At 49.7% G+C, this 20,309-nt stretch overlaps 1 protein-coding gene across 8 annotated transcripts in view; it reads right to left on the bottom strand.

The window, feature by feature from the left end:
* The window catches only part of LOC140911037 (myosin-IIIb-like), a 155,083-nt gene that overhangs the window by 28,381 nt on the left and 106,393 nt on the right, over nt 1–20,309 (bottom strand). For 6 of the 8 annotated variants that reach the window (XR_012158817.1, XR_012158819.1, XR_012158820.1 and 3 more), the window contains 3 exons: nt 7,900–8,065; nt 6,913–7,227; nt 6,396–6,486 (listed from right to left, as the gene is read on the bottom strand). Coding sequence is in view for 3 of the 8 variants with exons in the window: in XM_073343221.1 (XP_073199322.1) it covers nt 6,427–6,486; nt 6,913–7,227; nt 7,900–8,065 (541 nt within the window). In the remaining 5 variants the exon portion in view is untranslated. Of the gene's footprint in view, nt 1–1,802; nt 2,564–3,568; nt 4,055–6,395; nt 6,487–6,912; nt 7,228–7,899; nt 8,066–20,309 lie in introns of those variants that run through there. The other 2 variants (XM_073343220.1, XM_073343223.1) reach the window with 2 other exon arrangements.

Below are 20,309 nucleotides of genomic sequence, written 5' to 3'. Positions count from 1 at the left end.
AGTCCAGGGTCCATATCCTGCTGCTTACCTTTCTTCCCTGCGTCAGGATCCTGAACTCAACCAACTCATGGTCACTGCCTCCCAGATTCCCATCCACTTTTGCTTCCCCCACTAATTCTACCCAGTTTGTGAGCAGCAGGTCAAGAAAAGTGCCCCCCATAGTTGGCTCCTCTAGCACTTGCGCCAGGAAATTGTCCCCTACGCTTTCCAAAAACTTCCTGGATTGTCTATGCACCGCTGTATTGCTCTCCCAGCAGACATCAGGAAAATTAAAGTCACCCATGAGAATCAGGGCATGCGATCTAGTAGCTTCCGTGAGCTGCCGGAAGAAAGCCTCATCTACCTCATCCCCCTGGTCCGGTGGTCTATAGCAGACTCCCACCACTACATCACTCTTGTTGCACACACTTCTAAACTTAATCCAGAGACACTCAGGTTTTTCTACAGTTTCGTACCGGAGCTCTGAGCAGTCATACTGCTCCCTTACATACAGTGCTACTCCCCCACCTTTTCTGCCCTGCCTGTCCTTCCTGAACAGTTTATAACCATCCATGACAGTACTCCAGTCATGTGAGTTATCCCACCAAGTCTCTGTTATTCCAATCACGTGCCCATTCCAACCCCTTCCCCAAATCCCCGCCCTGGCCCCGCCTCCTCTCCTGAGCGTGCCACGTTCCCCTCCTGCAGCTTGCTACAGCTGTTTGTCAGCGGCAAGCGCTGGGAGGTAGGCGGAGGAGCAGGGACGCGGCGTGCTCAGGGGAGGAGGAGGAGGAGGTGGTGAGGCAGGGCGGGGAGCTTGGCTGCTGGTGGGTGCAGAGCATCCACTAATTTTTCCCCATGGGTGCTGCAGCCCTGGAGCACCCACGGAGCTGGCGCCTGTGGTCATGGCTTCCACCTAACATCAGAGAAGCTGTCCCAAAAATGTAAACAGTGCAGTACTAGGTCCTCTGTGTCATGAGTCAGGGGACACCATGGTGCAGCCTGGAGACTTAGTGTTACTGCTCCATGTAGACCAAGGCATGGGGGACAGGAACAGGTCCCTCATTTTCTCTGTTCTGGGCTAGAACCCAGCACAGAGATGGGGGAGTAGCCCAAGTGAGGGCTTTGGCTTAGGGGAGGCAGCAGCCCCTTCCTGTTTCTGTGAGGGTCTCAGTTCTGGTTTTGATGCTAGAAAGGCAAAAGGAACAAATCAATTTAATTCCCTATCCCCAGCGCCAGACATCCATGGCCTGCCAGAACAGCGGGTCCAAACCCCCACAGTGACCTTGCCAAAGCACAGAGAAAACTCAAAATGGGAGATTGAAAATCAGCACTCTAATTGTGAGCTAAAGGAATACTGTGAGACAGCCTGAGTGATCAGATTTGTTAACCAAAATGTAGTAGGAAGAAAGCCCGAGACATAAGCCCTTGTATTAGAGGCCTGGTATGAGGGAGGACCTGCTCATAGAATGTGGCAGAACAGGGCTGATATTGCAGAAATACACATTCCTAAGAAGCGCTAAGCACAGAGGACTTACACAAACACATCCTGATATTAAGTGGTACCAGAACATTCTGATAATCAAGGATGGTACAAAAACGTTCCTCAAGGATAACAGGAACAAACTCACCCCTCCTAAAAAGATAAGGTCAGGATGACAGTATGTAATAGGAAAAGGAGGACTTGTGGCACCTTAGAGACTAACCAATTTATTTGAGCATGAGCTTTCGTGAGCTACAGCTACAGCTCACGAAAGCTCATGCTCAAATAAATTGGTTAGTCTCTAAGGTGCCACAAGTCCTCCTTTTCTTTTTGCAAATACAGACTAACACGGCTGCTACTCTGAAACCTGTCAGTATGTAATAGAGATGTTTTGATTGGACCAACATGTACAAGGTGATGGGTGATAACTAGCCACATCAGGGGGCAGTAACCATGTCAGAGGCAGTACTAACTTGTTTGTATTGGGGTATAAAGATGTATCTCAGAGGGAGTATCTTTGACCAGCTGAGGTGGGAATGGAAAGTCCCGCCATTCACTGAACTGCGTCCCTTATCACGGGCATACACATCTTAGTATCTCGTAGAGTCTGCCAGGTGCTATTACCATGTTTTGTTGACAATAAACTTGGCCAGGTGTCTTCGCACCTTAACAGATCTTGTGGTCATTGGGCGGTTTGCTCGAGGTCTGCTGTGCCAGCTGTCTGCACAGAGCTGGGACAGCACACAGGGAGAAGACATTCACAGCCAAATATCTAAACACACGAAGTACAGGGCATTCATTCTCCAGCTGTATCAGAAAAATCACCACCAAGATTTCCATACAGATTTGCACAAGGACCCCAGCTCTTGGTCATGCCATCACCTCCTCCTGCCCAGAATCAGAGACTGGCCTGTACAGCAGCTCCCCAGTGGCAGAGCATGACAAAAAGCTGCAGAAAGTTCTTCTCTCCCAGTGTCTTGTCCATAGGGCACAGAGCCAGCCCTGTGCATGTGGAAGAGGCTGCCTTCTCCCCAGGTGCTTCTCCCAGGTGATGCAGGGCCTTGCAGCACCAGAGGAGGGCAGGGCCTGAGCCAGGTTTGTCTGTAAGAGAGGCAGGGAAACAAGTCTCAGGGGAGAATGTAAAGGGAAGGTGGGGAAGGCAGGGAGGGCTCTGCGATTGTCACACTGTGAGCTAGCGAAGGTCTGTGAAGTACCCAGAATGCGGATTGCATGGTAGTTTTGTTTCAAGTACATCTGACTGCAGGTGCAAGACACAAAGCACAGCAATAAACAACAGATCTGAAATCTTCACAAGAACTCCTGAAGAGCCTCTCAGTTGCCAACAGATCTCCACCGCCCAATACACACACAGAAAAGCCAAGAAGAGTGGGTGGGTCTTATACCATGGACTGAACATCACCAAATCCAGACTCAAGATTTGGGGACAGGGAGAATGTTCCAAAGTCCAGGAGCTCCTCCCCACCTCCTCCTGTTTAGCTTCAGAATTGTGCATGGTGTCAGCTGCTGCAGTGTCCATGGGGAGAGAGGTGCCTCTTGAGACCTAAACCATGAAAAACCTGCAACTGGAGGGCAACTGGGACCAGTGCAGGCCCTGGAGCACAGGCAGAAATGTGCTCTGTAGGGAACACTGTTTAAGTAGCTGCAGTTTCTGGAGGACTGAAGGTGCAGCCCCATGTAGAGCCCATTGCAATGATCCAACCTTGACATCACAAATACCTGGAGAGATCTCTGTATCCCAAAGGAATCAGATGCAATCTCTTTGGCAAGTGCTCAACTGCTGCCGCCAGCTAAAAATCTAGAGCAACTGGGGATCCAAAAAGACCCCAGGTTACAAGCCTGGGCAGTGATGGAGGGATCCTGTTCATCTGGGAGCCAACATACTCTCTACCACTCCTTCTGGCTGCCTTCCTTGTAATCTCAGTCTCTCCTGTGCTGAGTTGCAGACAACTGCCCTGGTCGATAACCTAGTTTCCTGGAGACACTGAGTAAATCACTCCCCTACATCGGAGGCTGGGAGAGATGGAAATACAGAGCTGGGAGTCCTCAGCCTGAGGTCGCTGCAACATGTACTTCCTCACCTCTCCCTGATGATCCCATACACATATTGAACAATAGCGGTGTCGGACCGAATATACCCCTGTATTCACATCCTAAACACTATTGTAATATCATCTGTCAAACGTATGCTTCATAAAGTATTATCTGAAAACTCATAATTTGCTGGCCAGTATTGTGCTGGTAAAATATTTGTGGAAACACTGTCTATGAAGTTATAAGATTCCCCTGTATGGTTTTATTAACACATGTTCCAAACCTCACAGCCCTGCCTAAACAGAAGTTGGCTTTGCTTAATATGCATTTAAACTGTAAGCAGAGTCATGAAGCAGGAAGGGAAGACAAAGGAAGTTCAAACAGGTGAAAAAAACAGCAAGGAACGTCCTTCCACGTAGACTCTTTGGCTCCTGGTTCTCAGCTGGAAATGTTTTTCAAGAGGGGGACTGGAACCATAAAAAGGAGGGACAAACACCCCAAGGCAACCTTCTCTCTCCCTGTCCATCACATTCACTGTACCTGAAGAGGCAAAGGATGCAGCCATTGGACTGGGGGAGGGGTCCAGACCGGCAGAGTTTGGTTAGGAAGACTATTGAAAGCATGTGGTGAGAGAACTTTGCTGGGAATCTAATGTAGGCACTGTTAAGTTAGGTGACAGTAAGCATTTTATATTTATTTTTCTTGCAACCACTTCTGATTTTTATGCCTTATTACTTGCACTCGCTTAAAATCTCTCTTTGTAGTAAATAAACTTGTTCTATTGTTTTATCTAATCTAGTGTGTTCAAGTTGAAGTGTCTGGGTAACCCCATTTGGGATAGCAAGTTGTGTGCATGTTATTCCCTTAAAGGAATAACAGACTGAATATATTCGTACTGTCCAGGACAGGGCTGGGCAAGACAGAACATGTGTGTCTGGGGGGAAATCTGGGTCTGGGAGTGTGTTGGAATCACCCTGCGGTGACTTTAAGGCTGGTAAGAGCCAAGGTGTGTCTGGCTGGCTGGAGCACACATAGATGTGGCTGAGAGTGATTTACATGCTGGAGGCTGTGAGCAGTCCATGCTGGAGGTTACAGCAGCTAAGTACTGTAAGGGGCACCCCAGGTTACAGGGCAGAGGTGACACAGCTATTCACTGGTCTGGATTGTACTCTGGTATGTCACAGGGTGACAAGATAGGACCCCTGCCCAATACTAATCACCACAATCTCTCAAAAGAAGAGAGCAGAGCCCCTTGAACACCCTGACAACTCTTGCTAGGAGCTTCAGACAGATCAGCAAAGCCTTGTGGCCAGTGGTGTCACAGGCAGCAGATAGAATCAGCTCGGACACCTGATGCTCATCCATCACCAGCTTGACGCTGACCTGATGGGCGTCAGAGACCTGAACAATCCAGATATTACTGGAGATGCTTTACCACAACCTCCTCAACAATCTTGCCCCAACAGGGGAGATTTGGGATATGGTTGGGCAGACTGTCTATGCCAAGGGATGGTTTCTACAGCAGGGTCTAACTTGCTGAGAGAAGCCAGCTCCTTGCCTTCTCTTAGGAGATAACTGTCAATGATTCACAACAGCAACATCAACACCTCTCCACTGGTTCTCACCAGCCAGGTGGGACATGGCTCTCACCCACTGCCTGTACATCCATTAGATATGCATTAGTCAAACAAAGTTATTGGGCCCAATACAGGAGTAGCTGCTTAAAATTCTCTGACCTCTTCTGTACAGGAGGCCAGCCTAGATGATCTAACAGTCCCTTCTGTCCTTACGATCTATGAATCCCCCAGCACTGCAGCTACCATCATAGGCTGACACTCAAGCAGAACAGCCTGTCCCCACCACCCATCAAGAACCAGCTGTGCCCCGTGGAGACAGCGAACACTGGCCTGAGCTGCTGCTAATTCAGTCTTTATCCTCTGAGTCTCCAGCTCCCAGAAGTCTCAGGAACCCTGGATTTCAGCTCCACACACTTGCATTCGTTATAGGAGCCAGTGGCCACTCACTGTCCTTGTTCAAAGGCTTTGCCTCCAGAACCCTGCCTTTTCTCCAGCACTGATATTTCCCTCTATGCCTCCCTCCAATCCTGCCACTCTGCTGCAGCTCTTGACCCCTGGAACAGCCTTCCTGTCTGGCCATCCTGTATCAGAGGTTACCGCCTCCCCAGCGCCCTCTCTCATCCATCCCACATACTACAGCTACAATACCCTTCCTCTCCTGCTGCTTAGACTATGTCAGCCTTGCTCAAACCCCATCACTGGCTGCTCTTTCCTCCTACATCAAGTCCCAGCTTTTCCACCTCACCTGCACAGCTTTGCCCCCTGCTTTTCTCTCTCCTCACTACCCCAGCTGCACCCCCAGTGCTACCTGCTCAGTGTCTCCCCACGGGCACTACCTGCTCCTGGGTCCCCCCTCAGACCCACAAGCTGTATAAGCAGCTGAATGAAGCAGAGCACAGATTAACTTGCCATAACCCCCATTCTCTCCTGCTCCCCATGCCCAGCTGTTGTCATATGTTGTGGCCTTTAACAGACGGAGCTCCTCAGGGCAGGACATAGTTATTGCCTTTGAAGCACTCTGCTCACCCCAGTGCCACTGAAATAACAAAAGCCTAAGCTGAAAATGCAGCTTTCCCCCCCTTCCCTGATCTCCCTGTGGTGCAGGCCCCCAGAAGTCCCCCTAGCTTCTGCTGGCAGCTGCTCTCCCATTTTACCCTCCACTCCAAAATCTGTACAGGTGCTGGCCCAGGGAGACTCTCCAAGCAGCCACAGGTGGAATGAGATGAAATGGCTCCTCTGTTCCTCTGACTTCCCTAGAGAAGCTGCATCTACCACCTGTCCTGCTGCAGGGGCCCCGCTCTTACCATGTCACTCTTGCTGTGGGCCCCGCTGCCTTCAGTGCTGGGGCTTCAGTTGCAGCTCAGAATAGGAGCCATTTGAGGGGTGGGAAGAAAACTGCAGGGCAAAGCAGAGGCATAATGTCAGCCCCCCTCATCACACACACACACACACACACACACACACACACCCCTCTGCCATCCCACACTGGGGACCTCCCCACCAAAGCCCTGCAGAGCCCTGTGCTGTTCATGCCCAGAGGCGCTCACACCATCTGCTCTCCAGGAGTGAGGAAGCCTGAAACCTTGTAGTTCCCAGTGAATACATCCTTGATCCAGAGACCACAGGGCATGGAAAATGAGAAGCCTGGAAATCCTGCAACAGGGAGGAGAACACTGCCTTCTACTTGTAGGGAGCCCTCTTCCCCACTTGGTCCCCAGGCAAAGAGCTTCTAACTCACCTACAGACACTCTGGACCAACAGGGTTTGCTTCGGTGGCCAACAGATACAGGGTGGATGGACAGAACCCGCCAGCCTTCTTACCTGCTGGATTTCCCACATTGCCAACCGTATGGAGGGGTAGAGGCGAGGAATGGCCCGTCTGGCCACCCCAGCCTCACATGGGCTTGGCTCCGCCCCCTCCTCGTCTGGGCTCAGCTGCTGCTCTTGGCATTTCTTTGATTTCCTGAACAGCATGTGCTTGAGAACAGCAGTTGCTCCTGCATGCTGGATGTGGCTGACAACAGGTGCCCCATTAAGCCCAGCCTGTTCCCTTTGAGGCTGTTTCTCCCCATCTGCTGGCCATGGGGCCAGGGTGTGGAATTTCAGCTCCTCATAATCAGAGTCCCCATCACCTCTCTGAAGGAAAAAGGGCAGAATTCAGAAGAGACAGAGATCCACAGCTAGCTGCAGGAGTCTCCAAGTCAGCAGCCAGAAGTAAAATGCCCAGATGCAGGAGTCCCCAGGACACCTCCAGGAGTGCCCAGCTATGGGAGTGTCCCTGCCTCCAGAACATCAATGAGGGGCTTGGGATGCAATGCAGCTGTGAGAGGCACTCCCCAGGATGGTAACTGGGGGGCAGGGACATAATGCCTGGCTCGTAGAGCTGCCCTGGGATGGCCAGGGATGCAATGGGAGCATTCCTCTCCCCCACCAAAATAGTAACCTGTGTTGCTGATTCTCAACCTATTTACCATTGTGGGCTGCATATGGAGCTTTCTTTGTATTGTGTGGGCCACAGCCACACAATATATCTACTACCCATATGGCCTTGAGGATGTCACATGGGCCGCAGCTATGTGCTGACTGGGCCGTGGATCGAGAACCACTGGCCTATCTGCTAGAGCTTCCGAGTGAATAAAGGTAGGAGGGGTCTGGGCTGCCTGACCTGTTGGTAAAGTACTGGACATTTCCAATGGGAACACAAAGCAATATTACCGTCGGGACAATTCCATTAGCTCAGAGGGAATAGTCTGAGCCCCCGCACCCACCCTTTGCCCATAAGGCACAACTGGAGTCCCCAACACCCACCTGCTCACAGGGCACAGTCAACGTCTCCATGAAGGGCTGGATTCCCACAGTTCGATGGTATTGGACCAGCGCGGTGAGCGAGGTGTGAGCTCGGTCCTCCCCCAGGATCACATAGCGTGCATTGGGTTGCATCTCAATCATGTAATGCCTGCAGCGGCTCTCACCCCTACAGAACCAGACAGACTCACTGCTCTGGGGCCCAGAGCCTCTCCAGGCCTTTCTTAGCAGCAGCATCTGCATTAGAGATGTGCCTAGAAGCCCCAGCTGAGATCAAGGCCCTACAGCTCTGGGTGCTGCTTAGACACTAGAGAGAGATGGTCCCTGCCCTGGATTTATACCAAATAAACCAGTGCAGGGAGGGGAAACAGTGGCACAGAGAAGGGAAGTGACTTCCCCAAGGTCACACCAGGGAGGTGACAGAGCCAGGAACAGAATACGGGTCTCCCAACTCACAGTCCACAGCTCTGAAACCCTGTAGCACTCCCAGCATGAGATATGGTAACACAACATTTTGTTTAAAAAAACAGAATGGTACAAAATCAACAGGGCACACAAAATGTATTAAAAACTGGCTAACTGACAGGTCTCAGACCATACCTGTAAGCTAGGGAAATCTGAGACTTGGAAGAAGAAAGAGGTGTAGAAAGGAGAGCCAAGGTAAGAGAGAAAGTCATGTGGTATTCGGTCAGTTTTCTTTTGGAAGAAATTGGCAAGAACCTGAACAGAGAGAGAAGCAGAGGCACAAGTACGGGAGGGTTTGAGGAATGAGTTAAAAGTGGTGGAAAGATGGCTGGAATTTTGGGCATGGGACTCAATTAAATTGGAAACGTAGAATTGTTTAGCTAGGAAGATGGCGGAACTGAAAGAGGAAAGAATGAATTTGTAATTGATGAAGTCAGCCTGGGCATGGGATTTCCACCAAAGATGCTTCGCTGCATGAGAACAGGAACAAAGGGAGCAGATGGAACTATGTTATAATCATCTAGTCTGACCTCTTGTATAACACAGGCCCAAGAGCCTCACCCAGTGATTCATCTATCCAGCAAAGAGCTTCTGGGTGAGCGACAGCACAATCTTTTAAAAAGAGAGAGGGTCTTAATTTAAAAAAAGAAAAGGAGTACTTGTGGCACCTTAGAGACTAACCAATTTATTTGAGCATAAGCTTTCGTGAGCTTCATTCATCCGATGAAGTGAGCTGTAGCTCATGAAAGCTTATGCTCAAATAAATGGGTTAGTCTCTAAGGTGCCACAAGTACTCCTTTTCTTTTTGTGAATACACACTAACACGGCTGTTACTCTGAAACCTCTTAATTTAAAGACTCCAACTGATGGAGGATCTGCCATATCCTTAGGTAAGTTGTTACAATAGTTAATCATCTTCACTGGTAAACAACTGCACCTTATTTCCAGTCTGAATCTAGCTTCCAGGCATTGGATCATGTTATCCCTTTGATAACATGGACTATAGAATGGACTATAAGGTGGATAGAAAGCTGGCTAGATTGTCGGGCTCAACGGGTAGTGATCAATGGTTCCATGTCTAGTTGGCAGCCAGTATCAAGTGGAGTCCCCAGGGGTCAGTCCTGGGGCCAGTTTTGTTCAACATCTTTATAAATGATCTAGATGATGGGATTAATTGCACTCTCAGCAAGTTCGCAGATGACACAAAGCTTGCGGGGAGAGGTAGATACACTGGAGGGTAGGGATAGGGTCCAGAGTGACCTAGACAAATTGGAGGATTGGGCCAAAAGTAATCTGATGAGGTTCAACAAGGACAAGTGCAGGGTCCTGCACTTAGGACGGAAGAATCCCATGCACCGCTACAGACTAGGGACCGAATGGCTAGGCAGCAGTTCTGCAGAAAAGGACCTAGGGGTACAGTGGACGAGAAGCTGGATATGAGTCAACAGTGTGCCCTTGTTGCCAAGAAGGCCAATGGCATTTTGGGATGTATAAGTTGGGGCATTGCCAGCAGATCGGGGGACATGATCGTTCCCCTCTATTCAACATTGGTGAGGCCTCATCTGGAGTAATGTGTCCAGTTTTGGGCCCCACACTACAAGAAGGATGTGGACAAATTGGAAAGCGTCCAACGGAGGGCAACAAAAATTATTAGGGGGCTGGAACGCATGACGTATGAGGAGAGGCTGTGGGAACTGGGATTGTTTAGCCTGCAGAAGAGAAGAATGAGGGGGGATTTGATAGCTGCTTTCAACTCCCTGAAAGGGGGTTCCAAAGAGGATGGCTCTAGACTGTTCTCAATGGTAGCAGATGACAGAACGAGGAGTAATGGTCTCAAGTTGCAGTGGGGGAGGTTTAGATTGGATATTAGGAAACACTATTTCACTAGGAGGGTGTTGAAACACTGGAATGCGTTACCTAGGGAGGTGGTGGAATCCCCTTCCTTAGAGGTTTTTAAGGTCAGGCTTGACAAAGCCCTGGCTGGGATGATTTAGTTGGGATTGGTCCTGCTTTGAGCAGGGGGTTGGACTAGATGACCTCCCTTCCAACTCTGATATTCTATGATTCTATGAAGTATTCCTTTTCTTTTTGTGGATACAAACTAACATGGCCGCTACTCTGAAAAATACATCTACAGAGTTACCTTTATCCACCAAACTTGTAATCTTATGAAAAACAGAAATTGGGTTTGTTTTACAAGACCTATTTTTCATAAAATCAAGCTGAGTGGCATTAATAATATTGCCAGCCTTTAATTCTTTATAAATTGAATCCTGAATCAGTTTTTCCATTATTTTGCCCAGGACTGATGTCTGGCCAACTGACCAATAGTTACCTCTCCTTTTTGAATATTGTTACAACATTAGCACTCTTCTGGGTCACTTCTCAGAGCAGAGGTGCTTCTAGGGCCATTCGCCTCTGACTTGGGGCAGCTTCCAGGCTTCATCCTGCAAGGTGCTGGAAAGTGACTTCAGGAGGAATTGAAGGCACTCAGCACCTCACATGATTGGGCCCTAGTGCATGGTAATGTAGGAGGGAGTTAGATAGGATAGATAATCCTTGGAGTGACATCAATCCCGGGAAAGATAATGGAGCAGCTGATATGGAACTCAATGAATAAAGATTTAATGGTGGTTAATATAATTAATGCCAATCGACATGGGTTTATGGAAAATAAATCCTGTCAAACTAACCTGATATCTTTTTTCATGAGATTACAAGTTTGGTTGATAAAAGTAGAAGTGCTGAGGTAATACACCTAGACTTCTGTAAGGCAGGGGTCCTCAAACTTCATTGCACTGCAACCCCCTTCTGACAACAAAAATTACTACATGACCCCAGGAGGGGGGATCGAAGCCTGAGCTCGCCCAAGCCCCACTGCCCTGGGTGGGGAGTGGGTGGGGGGGACAAAGCCCGAGTACCACTGCCCTGGGCAGGGGGAACAAAGCAGAAGCCCAAGGGCTTCAGCCCCAGACAGGGGGCCTGTAATCTAAGCCTCGGCATCCTGGATGAAGCCCTCAGGCTTTGGCCCCGGGCGGTGGGGCTCAGGTTTTGGACCCGGGCCCCAGTAAGTCTAAGCCAGCACTGGTGACCCCATTAAAATGGGGTCGCGACCCACTTTGGGGTCCTGACCAACAGTTTGAGAACTGCTGCTGTAAGGCATTTGACTTGGCACTGCACAATGTTTTTATTACAAAACTAGAAGGACAGCAAATAGGGCTGCCAATTAATCGCAGTTAACTCACACGATTAACTCAAAAAAATTAATCGTGATTAATCTCACTGTTAACCAATAGAGTACCAACTGAAATTTATTAAATATTTTTGATATTTTTCTATATTTTCAAATATACTGATTTCAATTACCACACAGAATACGAAGTGTACAGTGCTCACTTTATATTATTTTTATTACAAATATTTGCACTTAAAAATGATAAACAAAAGCATTTTTAAATTCACCTAATACAAGTACTGTAGTGTAATCTCTTTATCATGAACGTGCAACTTCAAATGTAGTACTTTTTGTTACATAACTGCACTGAAAAACAAAACAATGTAAAACTTTAGAGCCTACAAGTCCACTCAGTCCTACTTCTCATTCAGCCAACCGTGAAGAGAAACAAGTTTCTTTACATTTATGGGAGATAATGCTGCCCACTTCTTAATTACAATGTCACCTGAAAGTGAGAACAGGCATTTGCATGGCACTGTTGTAGCTGGCGTCGCAAGACAGTTACGTTCCAGATGCGCTGAAGATTCATATGCCCCTTCATGCTTCGGCCATCATTCCAGAGGACATGCTTCCATGCTGATGACGCTCATTAAAAAAATAATGCCTTCATTAAATTTGAGACTGAACTCCTTGAGGGAGAATTGTATGTCTACTGCTCTGTTTTACCCGCATTCTGTCATATATTTCATGTTATAGCAGTCTCAGATGATGACCCAGCATAGGTTGTTCATTTTAAGAATACTTTCACTGCAAATTTGACACAATGCAAAGAAGAAACAAATGTGAAATTTCTAAAGATAGCTACAGTCCTCGACCCAAGATTTAAGAATGTGAAGTGGCTTCCAAAATCTGAAAGGGATGAGGTGTGGAGCATGCTTTGACAAGTCTTAAAAGAGCAACACTCTGATGCAGAAACTACAGAACCCAAACCACCAAAAAAGAAAATCAACCTTCTGGTGGTGGCATCTGACTCAGATGATGAAAATGAACATGCATTGGTCCACACTGCTTTGGATCGTTATCGAGCAGAACCTGTCATCAGCATGGACGCATGTCCTCTGGAATGATGGTTGAAGCAGCAAGGGACATATGAACCGTTAGCGCATCTGGCATGTAAATATCTTGCGAGGTCAGCTACAACAGTGCCATGCGAACACCTGTTCTCACTTTCAGGTGACATTGTAATTAAGCGACAGCATTATCTTCTGCAAATGTAAACAAACTTGTTTTTCTGAGCGACTGGCTGAACAAGTAGGACTGATGGCACTTGTAGGCTCTAAAGTTTTACATTGTTTTATTTTTGAATGCAGGGTATTTTTTGTACATAATTCTACATTTGTAAGTTCAAGTTTCATGATAAAAAGGAGGGAGAAGACAGGAAGACATTTCATTCTGTCCACCACGGCCACGAATAACTGGATAGACCTTCAGAATGTTCTCTCAATATGGCAGGCTAGTTAGCTCTTTGAACATCCAATGAGTGAAGTCTCTGCTCCCTGGTGCTGGAATTCGGCTTAGGGTAGAATACAGGGAGGAAGATGTCCAGGTTGATGTGAAATTGGGAAACAACCTTTCGGAGAAAAGCCAGGTGAGGCCTGAGTTGAACCTTGTCCTTATGGAATACAGTGTAAGGGGTCTCTGATGTTAGGGCCCTGAGCTCAGACACCCTCCTAGCTAAGGTTATCACTACCAGAAATGCCACCTTGTATGAGGGACAGAGATGGGAGCACGTCGCCAAGGGCTCAAATTATGATCCCGTAAGTCTGGAAAGGACTAGTTTGAGGTCCCAAGCTGGGATAGCCTGTCAGACCTGTGGGTATAGCCTGTTGAGACCCTTAAGGAAATGGCTGACCATTGGATTTGCAAAGACCAAGCAGCCCTCTGTGCCTGGGTGGAAAGCAGAGATGGTGGCCAAGTGAACTCTTATTGACGACATGGACAGCTCCTGCTGCTTAAGATGGAGAAGATAGTCCAGTGTAAGTGGCACTGAGGCAAGCATCAGGGATGGGAGGTGCTGCTCCAACCAGATTGAAAATCTCTTCCACTTGGCAAGGTAGATAGCTCCTGTGGAAGGTTTTCTGCTGCCAAGGAGAACTTGTTTGTCTTGATCAGAGCAAGAGAGCTCCCCTGCGTTCAGCCATGGAGCTTCCACACTGTGAGGTGGAGCAACTCGAGGTTCAGATGTTGGAGGCGGCCATGATCCTGCGTTATTAGGTCCGGGAAGAGTGGCAGGGTGACCGGGGTTTCCACGGACATTTCCAGGTGTGATGTGTACCAGTGCTGGCGGGGCCAGGCTGGAGCTATCAATATCACCAAAGCTCGGTCCCCCCAAATCTTGAGTAGTGCCTTGTGAACGAGAAGGACAGGTGGAAATGCACACAGGAGACGGCCTCCCCATGGGAGGAAGAATGTGGCCGTGATGGAGCCCGGGCTGTGACTCAGGAAGGAGCAGAATCACTGACACTTCCTGTTGTGTCACATAGCGAACAGGTCTATTTGGGGAAAGCCCCACCGATGGAAAATTGATTTTACTACATCTGGGTGAAGGGACCACTAGTGGCCGTGACACAACCTGCTGAGATGGTCCGCCAGCTCATTCTGTATTCCAGCGAGGTACGATGCTTGCAGGCTTATTGAGTGCTCTACACAGAAGTCCCACAGCATAAGGGCTTCCTGGCACAGGAGAGAGGAGCGTGGACCCCCCTGTTTGTTGATATAAAACATTGTCGTGGTGTTGTCTGGCAGGACTGATACACATCTCCCTGCTAGGTGGGCTCTGAAAGTCTGGCATGCCAGGCGCGCCACTCTCAGTTCTCTGACATTGATGTGTAGAGTGAGATCCGCCTGAGACCAGAAGCCTTGTGTTCTGAGATCTCCCAAATGTGTCCCCCAGCCCAAGTCTGATGCATCTGTCACTAAGGAAAGGGATGGTGAAGGGGACCCCTGGATCTACTACCCGTGGGTCGAGCCACCACAGGAGGGAGTTGAGTACCAGGTGAGGCAGGGTTATAATCCTGTCCAAACTGTCCCAGACTGGCTGACACACTGACGCTAGCCACTACTGAAGTAGTTGAAGTCTGAGTCTGGCATGCTGTACTACATAGATACAAGCTGCCAGGTGTCCTGGAGCTTCAGGCAATTCCTTGCTGTGGTAGTGGGGAACTGAGACCCCGTATGATGTCAGCCAGGGACCATAGAATCATAGAATATCAGGGTTGGAAGGCACCTCAGGAGGTCATCTAGTCCAACCCCCTGCTCAAAGCAGGACCAATCCCCAATTAAATCATCCAAAACCTGGCTTCTGGGATGTATGCCCTGGCCTGTGTCGAGTCCAGTACTGCCCCTATAAATTCTATCCTTGGGACAGTGTTGATTTCCCTTCGTTTAGAAGGAGACCCAGTTCATCGAACGTCATTCTCATGAAGCCGACCTGTGCCTCCATTTGAGACCTGGGGCAGCCCTTGATCAGCCAGTTGTCAAGGTATGGGAACACCGCCATGACTGCCATGCACTTGGTGAACACTCGAGGAGCCGCTGACAGGCCAAAAGGGAGGACTGTGAACTGATAGCGGTTGTTCACCACAAACCTGAGGCATTTTCTGTGGGGCAGACTTATTGCTAAGTGAAAGTACATGTCCTTCAAGTTGAGGGTGGCATACTAATCTCCTGGATCCAGTGAGGGGATAATGGAGGCCAAACAGACCATGCGGAACTTGAGCTTCTTCACAAACTTGTTGAACTCTTGCAGGTCTAGGATGGGCCTGAGCCCACCCTTGGCTTTCGGTATTAGGAAATATCGGGAGTAGAAACCCTTGCCCCTTTGCTTCTGAGGAACCTCTTCCACTGCCCCTAGTGAGAGGAGCGAGTGCATCTCCTGAATAAGGATCTGCTTGTGAGAGGGGTCCCTGAAGAGGGACAGGGAAGGGGGTTGGAAGGCACAGAATTGGATGGAGTATCCCCCCTCTACTGTGCAGAGTAACCCGCCCAAAGTGATACGGGACCATGGATGGTAGAAAGGGGAAAATTGGGACAAGTCAGGGTAGATCCAGTTCTTGCACTGGTGCGCTGTCCTTGACTGTGCCCTCAAAAGGCTGGTCTGGGGCCAGGAGGTGGCTTGGGCTAGCCAGAGCCCTGGCCAGAGGATGGGTGTGGTCTTCTCCTGACACTCCTATTCCTCCTCTGAGGAGCGTCCTGCCAGTTCTGTGGCTGATAGAATCATGAGGGAGGCTGCGGCCAGAAGTGCCTGAGCTCAGCGTCAGGAGTGTGCAGGCCCAAGGACCTGAGCGTGGCCCTTGAGTCCTTTAGACTGTGGAGTCTTTTTTCTGTTTTATCAGAAAATAGGGCCAAACCCTCGAAGGGGAAGTCCTGGATGGTTTGTTGGACCTCGTAGGGGAGACCAGAGACCTGCAACCAGGAACTCCTCCTCATTGCAACCCCTGTGGCCACTGTGTGGGAAGCCGCATCTGCTGGGGTCAATGCAGCCTGTATGGAAGCTCGGGAAATCAGTTTTCCTTCCTCCACCAGTGCCGAGAACTCCACATAAGAGTCCTCCGGTAGCAGCTCAGCAAACCTGGCCATTGCACCGCAGGTGTTATGCGGGTATCTGCTAATGATGGCCTGCTGGTTTGACATGCGGAGCTGCAGCCCCCCAGTAGAGTGGACCTTCCTCCCAAAAAAGTCTAGTCTTTTAGCATCCCTATTTTTAGGGGAGGGGCCCTGGTAGCCCTGGTGCTCACGCTGGTTCACTGCATCAACCACCAGGGAATTGGGGGGTGGGTGGGTAGGTATATAGGTGCTCGTATCCCTTTGAAGGGACAAAGTATTGCCTCTTGTTTCTCTTGGCCGTAGGAGGCAGAGATGCTGGGGTCTGCCACAAGGTCTTTGTGGTCTCAATAATACTCTTTATTAATGGCAAGGCAATACAAGAGGGTCCAAAGGGGGCAAGGATGTCAACCATTGGGTCGGCATTCTCTACCACCTCCTCCACCTGGATCCACAGGTTCTGGGCCACCCCTCGCAGAAGCTGTTGCAGGACCCTGTTGTCCTCCAATGCTGGGCTGTCCATGTCCCTGCCACAGGTTCGTCTGGGGAGGATGAAGAGCAAAGTCCTGGCAATGGCCCTGCTCACTTCCCTCTGCACCAAGGGGGTCACAGAGCACCCGGTACTGCTGTGCCACCAGGTCCATAGCCTGCAGTGCCGGGGCTGCCGGAACTAGGATCATTGGTGCTGATGCCGACGGTGCCAAGGTTGCTGACTCCGGCGGTGCTGAGGTCGCTGATATCAGAAGAGTCGGTACTGGCGCTGCAAGTGTAGGGAGAGGTCTTGTTGGCACGGCTGCCAGCAGTATCGATAGTACTTGTGGAGGGACGAAGGACACCAAAGACACCAATGCGGACCTGGACCTTGACCCTTGGATTTGTCCCTGGCTCTGATGATACGCCCAGAGTGTCCAGAAGGGCCACTGAGTCGAGGATTGCCACTGCGGTGGCCATGGCGCCGGATAGGGCTGGTGGTCATGGCGGGACCTGGACCTTCTACTCCTGGTCCTGTCGGAGCAGTAGGATTGTGCCTCCGAGGTCTCCGAGAAGGACCATGGAGGAGTGGTACTCTGCAGTGCCAGCGAGTGGTGCCAAGAAAGAGGGGACTGGTGCGGTTCCCCTACATGGGTGGACCGTGCCAGGGAGAGGTGCGCTGGAGATGGAGATCGGCACACCATCATTGCTCCTTGGGCTTGGAGGTGGGAGAGCGACCCCTCTCCGGCCTTTTCTTTTTCTGGGGCACCGGGGGCTGAGACCAGTGCCTGACAGCAGACTGTCTATGGGCGGAGCCGTGGCGGTACAGTGACTCCTTGGGGTCCTTCCTCGGTACCGGCTCATGCACTGTCGGTGCCGGAGCACTGTGCACCGATGAGGAGGTGCTGGGCCTGGGTTCTGCCGACCCCGGGTCGGATTGCAGTCGGAGTGCCGCCACCATTAGAAGGATCTTGAGTCTTTGATCTCGGTCTTTCAAGGTCCTAGGGTGGAACCCTTTGCAAATTCTGCACTTCTTCTGGTGGCTCTCTCCAAGGCACCGCAGACAGGAAGAGTGTGGGTCACTCTTAGGCATAAACTTTCCAAAGTCCTCACAGAGCTTGAACCCTGGGGACTGGGGCATACCCAGGAGCTGGGGAAGCGTTGTTGGGGGGGATCCCCAAAAGAAAACTTAAGAGCTACTAGAACTATCAACTATTAACTAACTGACTAACTCACACTTGCAAAGCAAGAGCAACAGTTTGTTCCAGCTAGCCATCATCAGCGGTAAGAAGGAACCAAGGGGGTGGCGGGTCGGCAGGGCCCTATATTGGGCGCCATGAAGGCACAACTCAAGGGGGTGTCCAGGCCAACCCTATGGACGCTGCTAAGGGAAAAATCTTCCGGCTGGCATGCACGCAGCACGCACACACCCGATTGGAATTGACATGAACAAGCACTCGAAGAAGCAGCTAGGTTCTTTTTGTTGCTTGGACTCTCAGGGTATGTCTACACTGCAATTAAAACCCATGGTTGGCCCATGCCCACTGACTTGGGCTCAGGCTAAGGGTCTGTTTAACTGTGGTGTAGACATCTGGGCTCAGGCTGGGGTCAGGCTGAAGGACCTTGAGAGCTGGGAGAGTCCCAGAGGTTGGGCTGTAGCCCAAGCCCGAGCATCTACACGGCAATTAAACAGACCCTTCGCCTGAGCCCTGCAAACCCTAGTCCACTGGCACAGGCCAGTGACAGTGTCTAATTGCAGTGTAGACATAGAGTAACTCCTCACTTAACGTCGTCCCGGTTAATGTTTCGTTGTTACGTCGCTGATCTATTAGAGAACATGCTCATTTAAAGTTGCGCAATGCTCCCTTAGAATGTTGTTTGGCAGCCGCCTGCTTTGTCCACTGCTTGCAGGAAGAGCAGCCCCTTGGAGCGAGCTGGTGAGGGCTTGGAACCAGGGTGGACTGGCAGCCCCCATCAGCTCCCCGCTCCCCTAAGTTCCCTGTGCAGCAGCTGCCCAGCAGGCTACCAATTGCCAGGCAGTTCAGGTGTCCCTCCCCCTACTGCTATGTGCTGCTCCTGCCCTCTGCCTTGGAGCTGCTCCCGGGAGGCTCCTGCTTACTGTGCAGGAGGTGGGGGGCAAAGAGGGGTGCTACTGTCAGGGTGTCTCCCTCCCCCCACTCCTGCCCCCCTGCTCCTGTACCCCATCTCCACAGAGTGGGGGGCGGTGGGTGGGGAGGGACACGACAGGGCTCAGGAGGAGGAAGCTTGCTGGCAGCAACTGCTGTCTCAATTTGCTAATCTACTTAAAAAGGCAGTGTACTTAGAGTGGGGTCAGTGTACTTGAAGGGGCAATGCGCATCTCTCTCACACACACGGTGTAGGTCTCTGTCTCTCTCTCATACACACACTGCACGTCTCTGTCACACACACATGCACCCCCCGGCACTTTGGAAAGTGGAGGGAGTGTTGTGCTCCAGTGGGATAGCGTGGGTTCATCATCACGTTCAGTTTCCGTACGGAATGTTTTCAGCCACTGCTATGTGTCTATTGTGTCTCCTCCCTCCATTCGTCCTGCCTTGTAGAGCGTGAGGCTACATTAACAACAATGTGTTAACTCTTGAGGGCTCAGCCGAGTGCTAGTTCATCATTTATCAGCAAGGCATTCCCTGGGAAATACCCCACCCTCTTCTACCCTCTGACTCCACCACCTCAACCAAGCTTCGCAATCATCATTGCTGTGTACAGTATTAACTTGTTTCTTTAAAACTTATACTCTCTCTGTGTGTTTGTGTGTGTGTGTATAAATAAATAAATCTTTTGTATAGTGAAATTTTTTCCCCTGGAACCTAACCCTCCCCGCACCCCAATTTACATTGATTCTTATGGGGAAATTGGATTCGCTTAACATCATTTCACTTAAAGAAGCATTTTTCAGGAACATAACTGCAAAATGTTAAGCAAGGAGTTACTGTACTTGTAGGTCCAAAAATCATTGAGCATAAGCAAAAGACCTCCATCTGTTTTGCATGAGTTAGCCCTAAAGGACATACAGAGTTTGCTTATTATAGAAGTTTCCATTGTCTTTTGAAATCTAAGACTGTAACTCACTTGTGTGTGTGTATGTTACCTGCTTTATTTAACCTTGTAAATAACTCATTTCTATTCTTAGGTAATACATTTTTAGTTTGTTTATTACAGAATTGGCTACAAGCATGGTCTTTGGTGAGCAACCTGCAGTGCAATTGACCTGGGGTTAGTGACTGGTCCTTTGGGACTGTGAGTAATCTGAATAGTGTTGCGATTTCTGGTGTAAGGGACCATCTGTCACAAAGACAAGCTTGCCTGGGTGGCAAGATAGACTGGAGTGCCCAATGCGACCGTCTGTGACTCCAGGATAAGGCTGCTATAGAGCTTGTGGAGTTCACTCTTGTTACTTGGTTGGTGAAATCTAATTATGGAACATACAACCAATTTAGGGTTTGTGCCCTGCTTCTTGACAGTGTGCCCTGAGCCAGGCATGCACGGTCATGAGCCAATTGAGATAGCTTGACACGGTTCTTGGCCCTACACCATTTAACATTTGTATCAATGACCTGGAACAAAATTATCACTGACAAAGTTTGCAGGTGGCACAAAAATTTGGGGAAATATAAATAATAAAAAGGGCTGGTCACCGATACTGAATAGGTTGGTAAGCTGG

This window comes from Lepidochelys kempii, chromosome 5, assembly GCF_965140265.1.
Source record: "Lepidochelys kempii isolate rLepKem1 chromosome 5, rLepKem1.hap2, whole genome shotgun sequence".
Lineage (NCBI taxonomy): Eukaryota > Metazoa > Chordata > Testudines > Cheloniidae > Lepidochelys > Lepidochelys kempii.
This window is presented reverse-complemented; position numbering and strand designations above follow the sequence as displayed.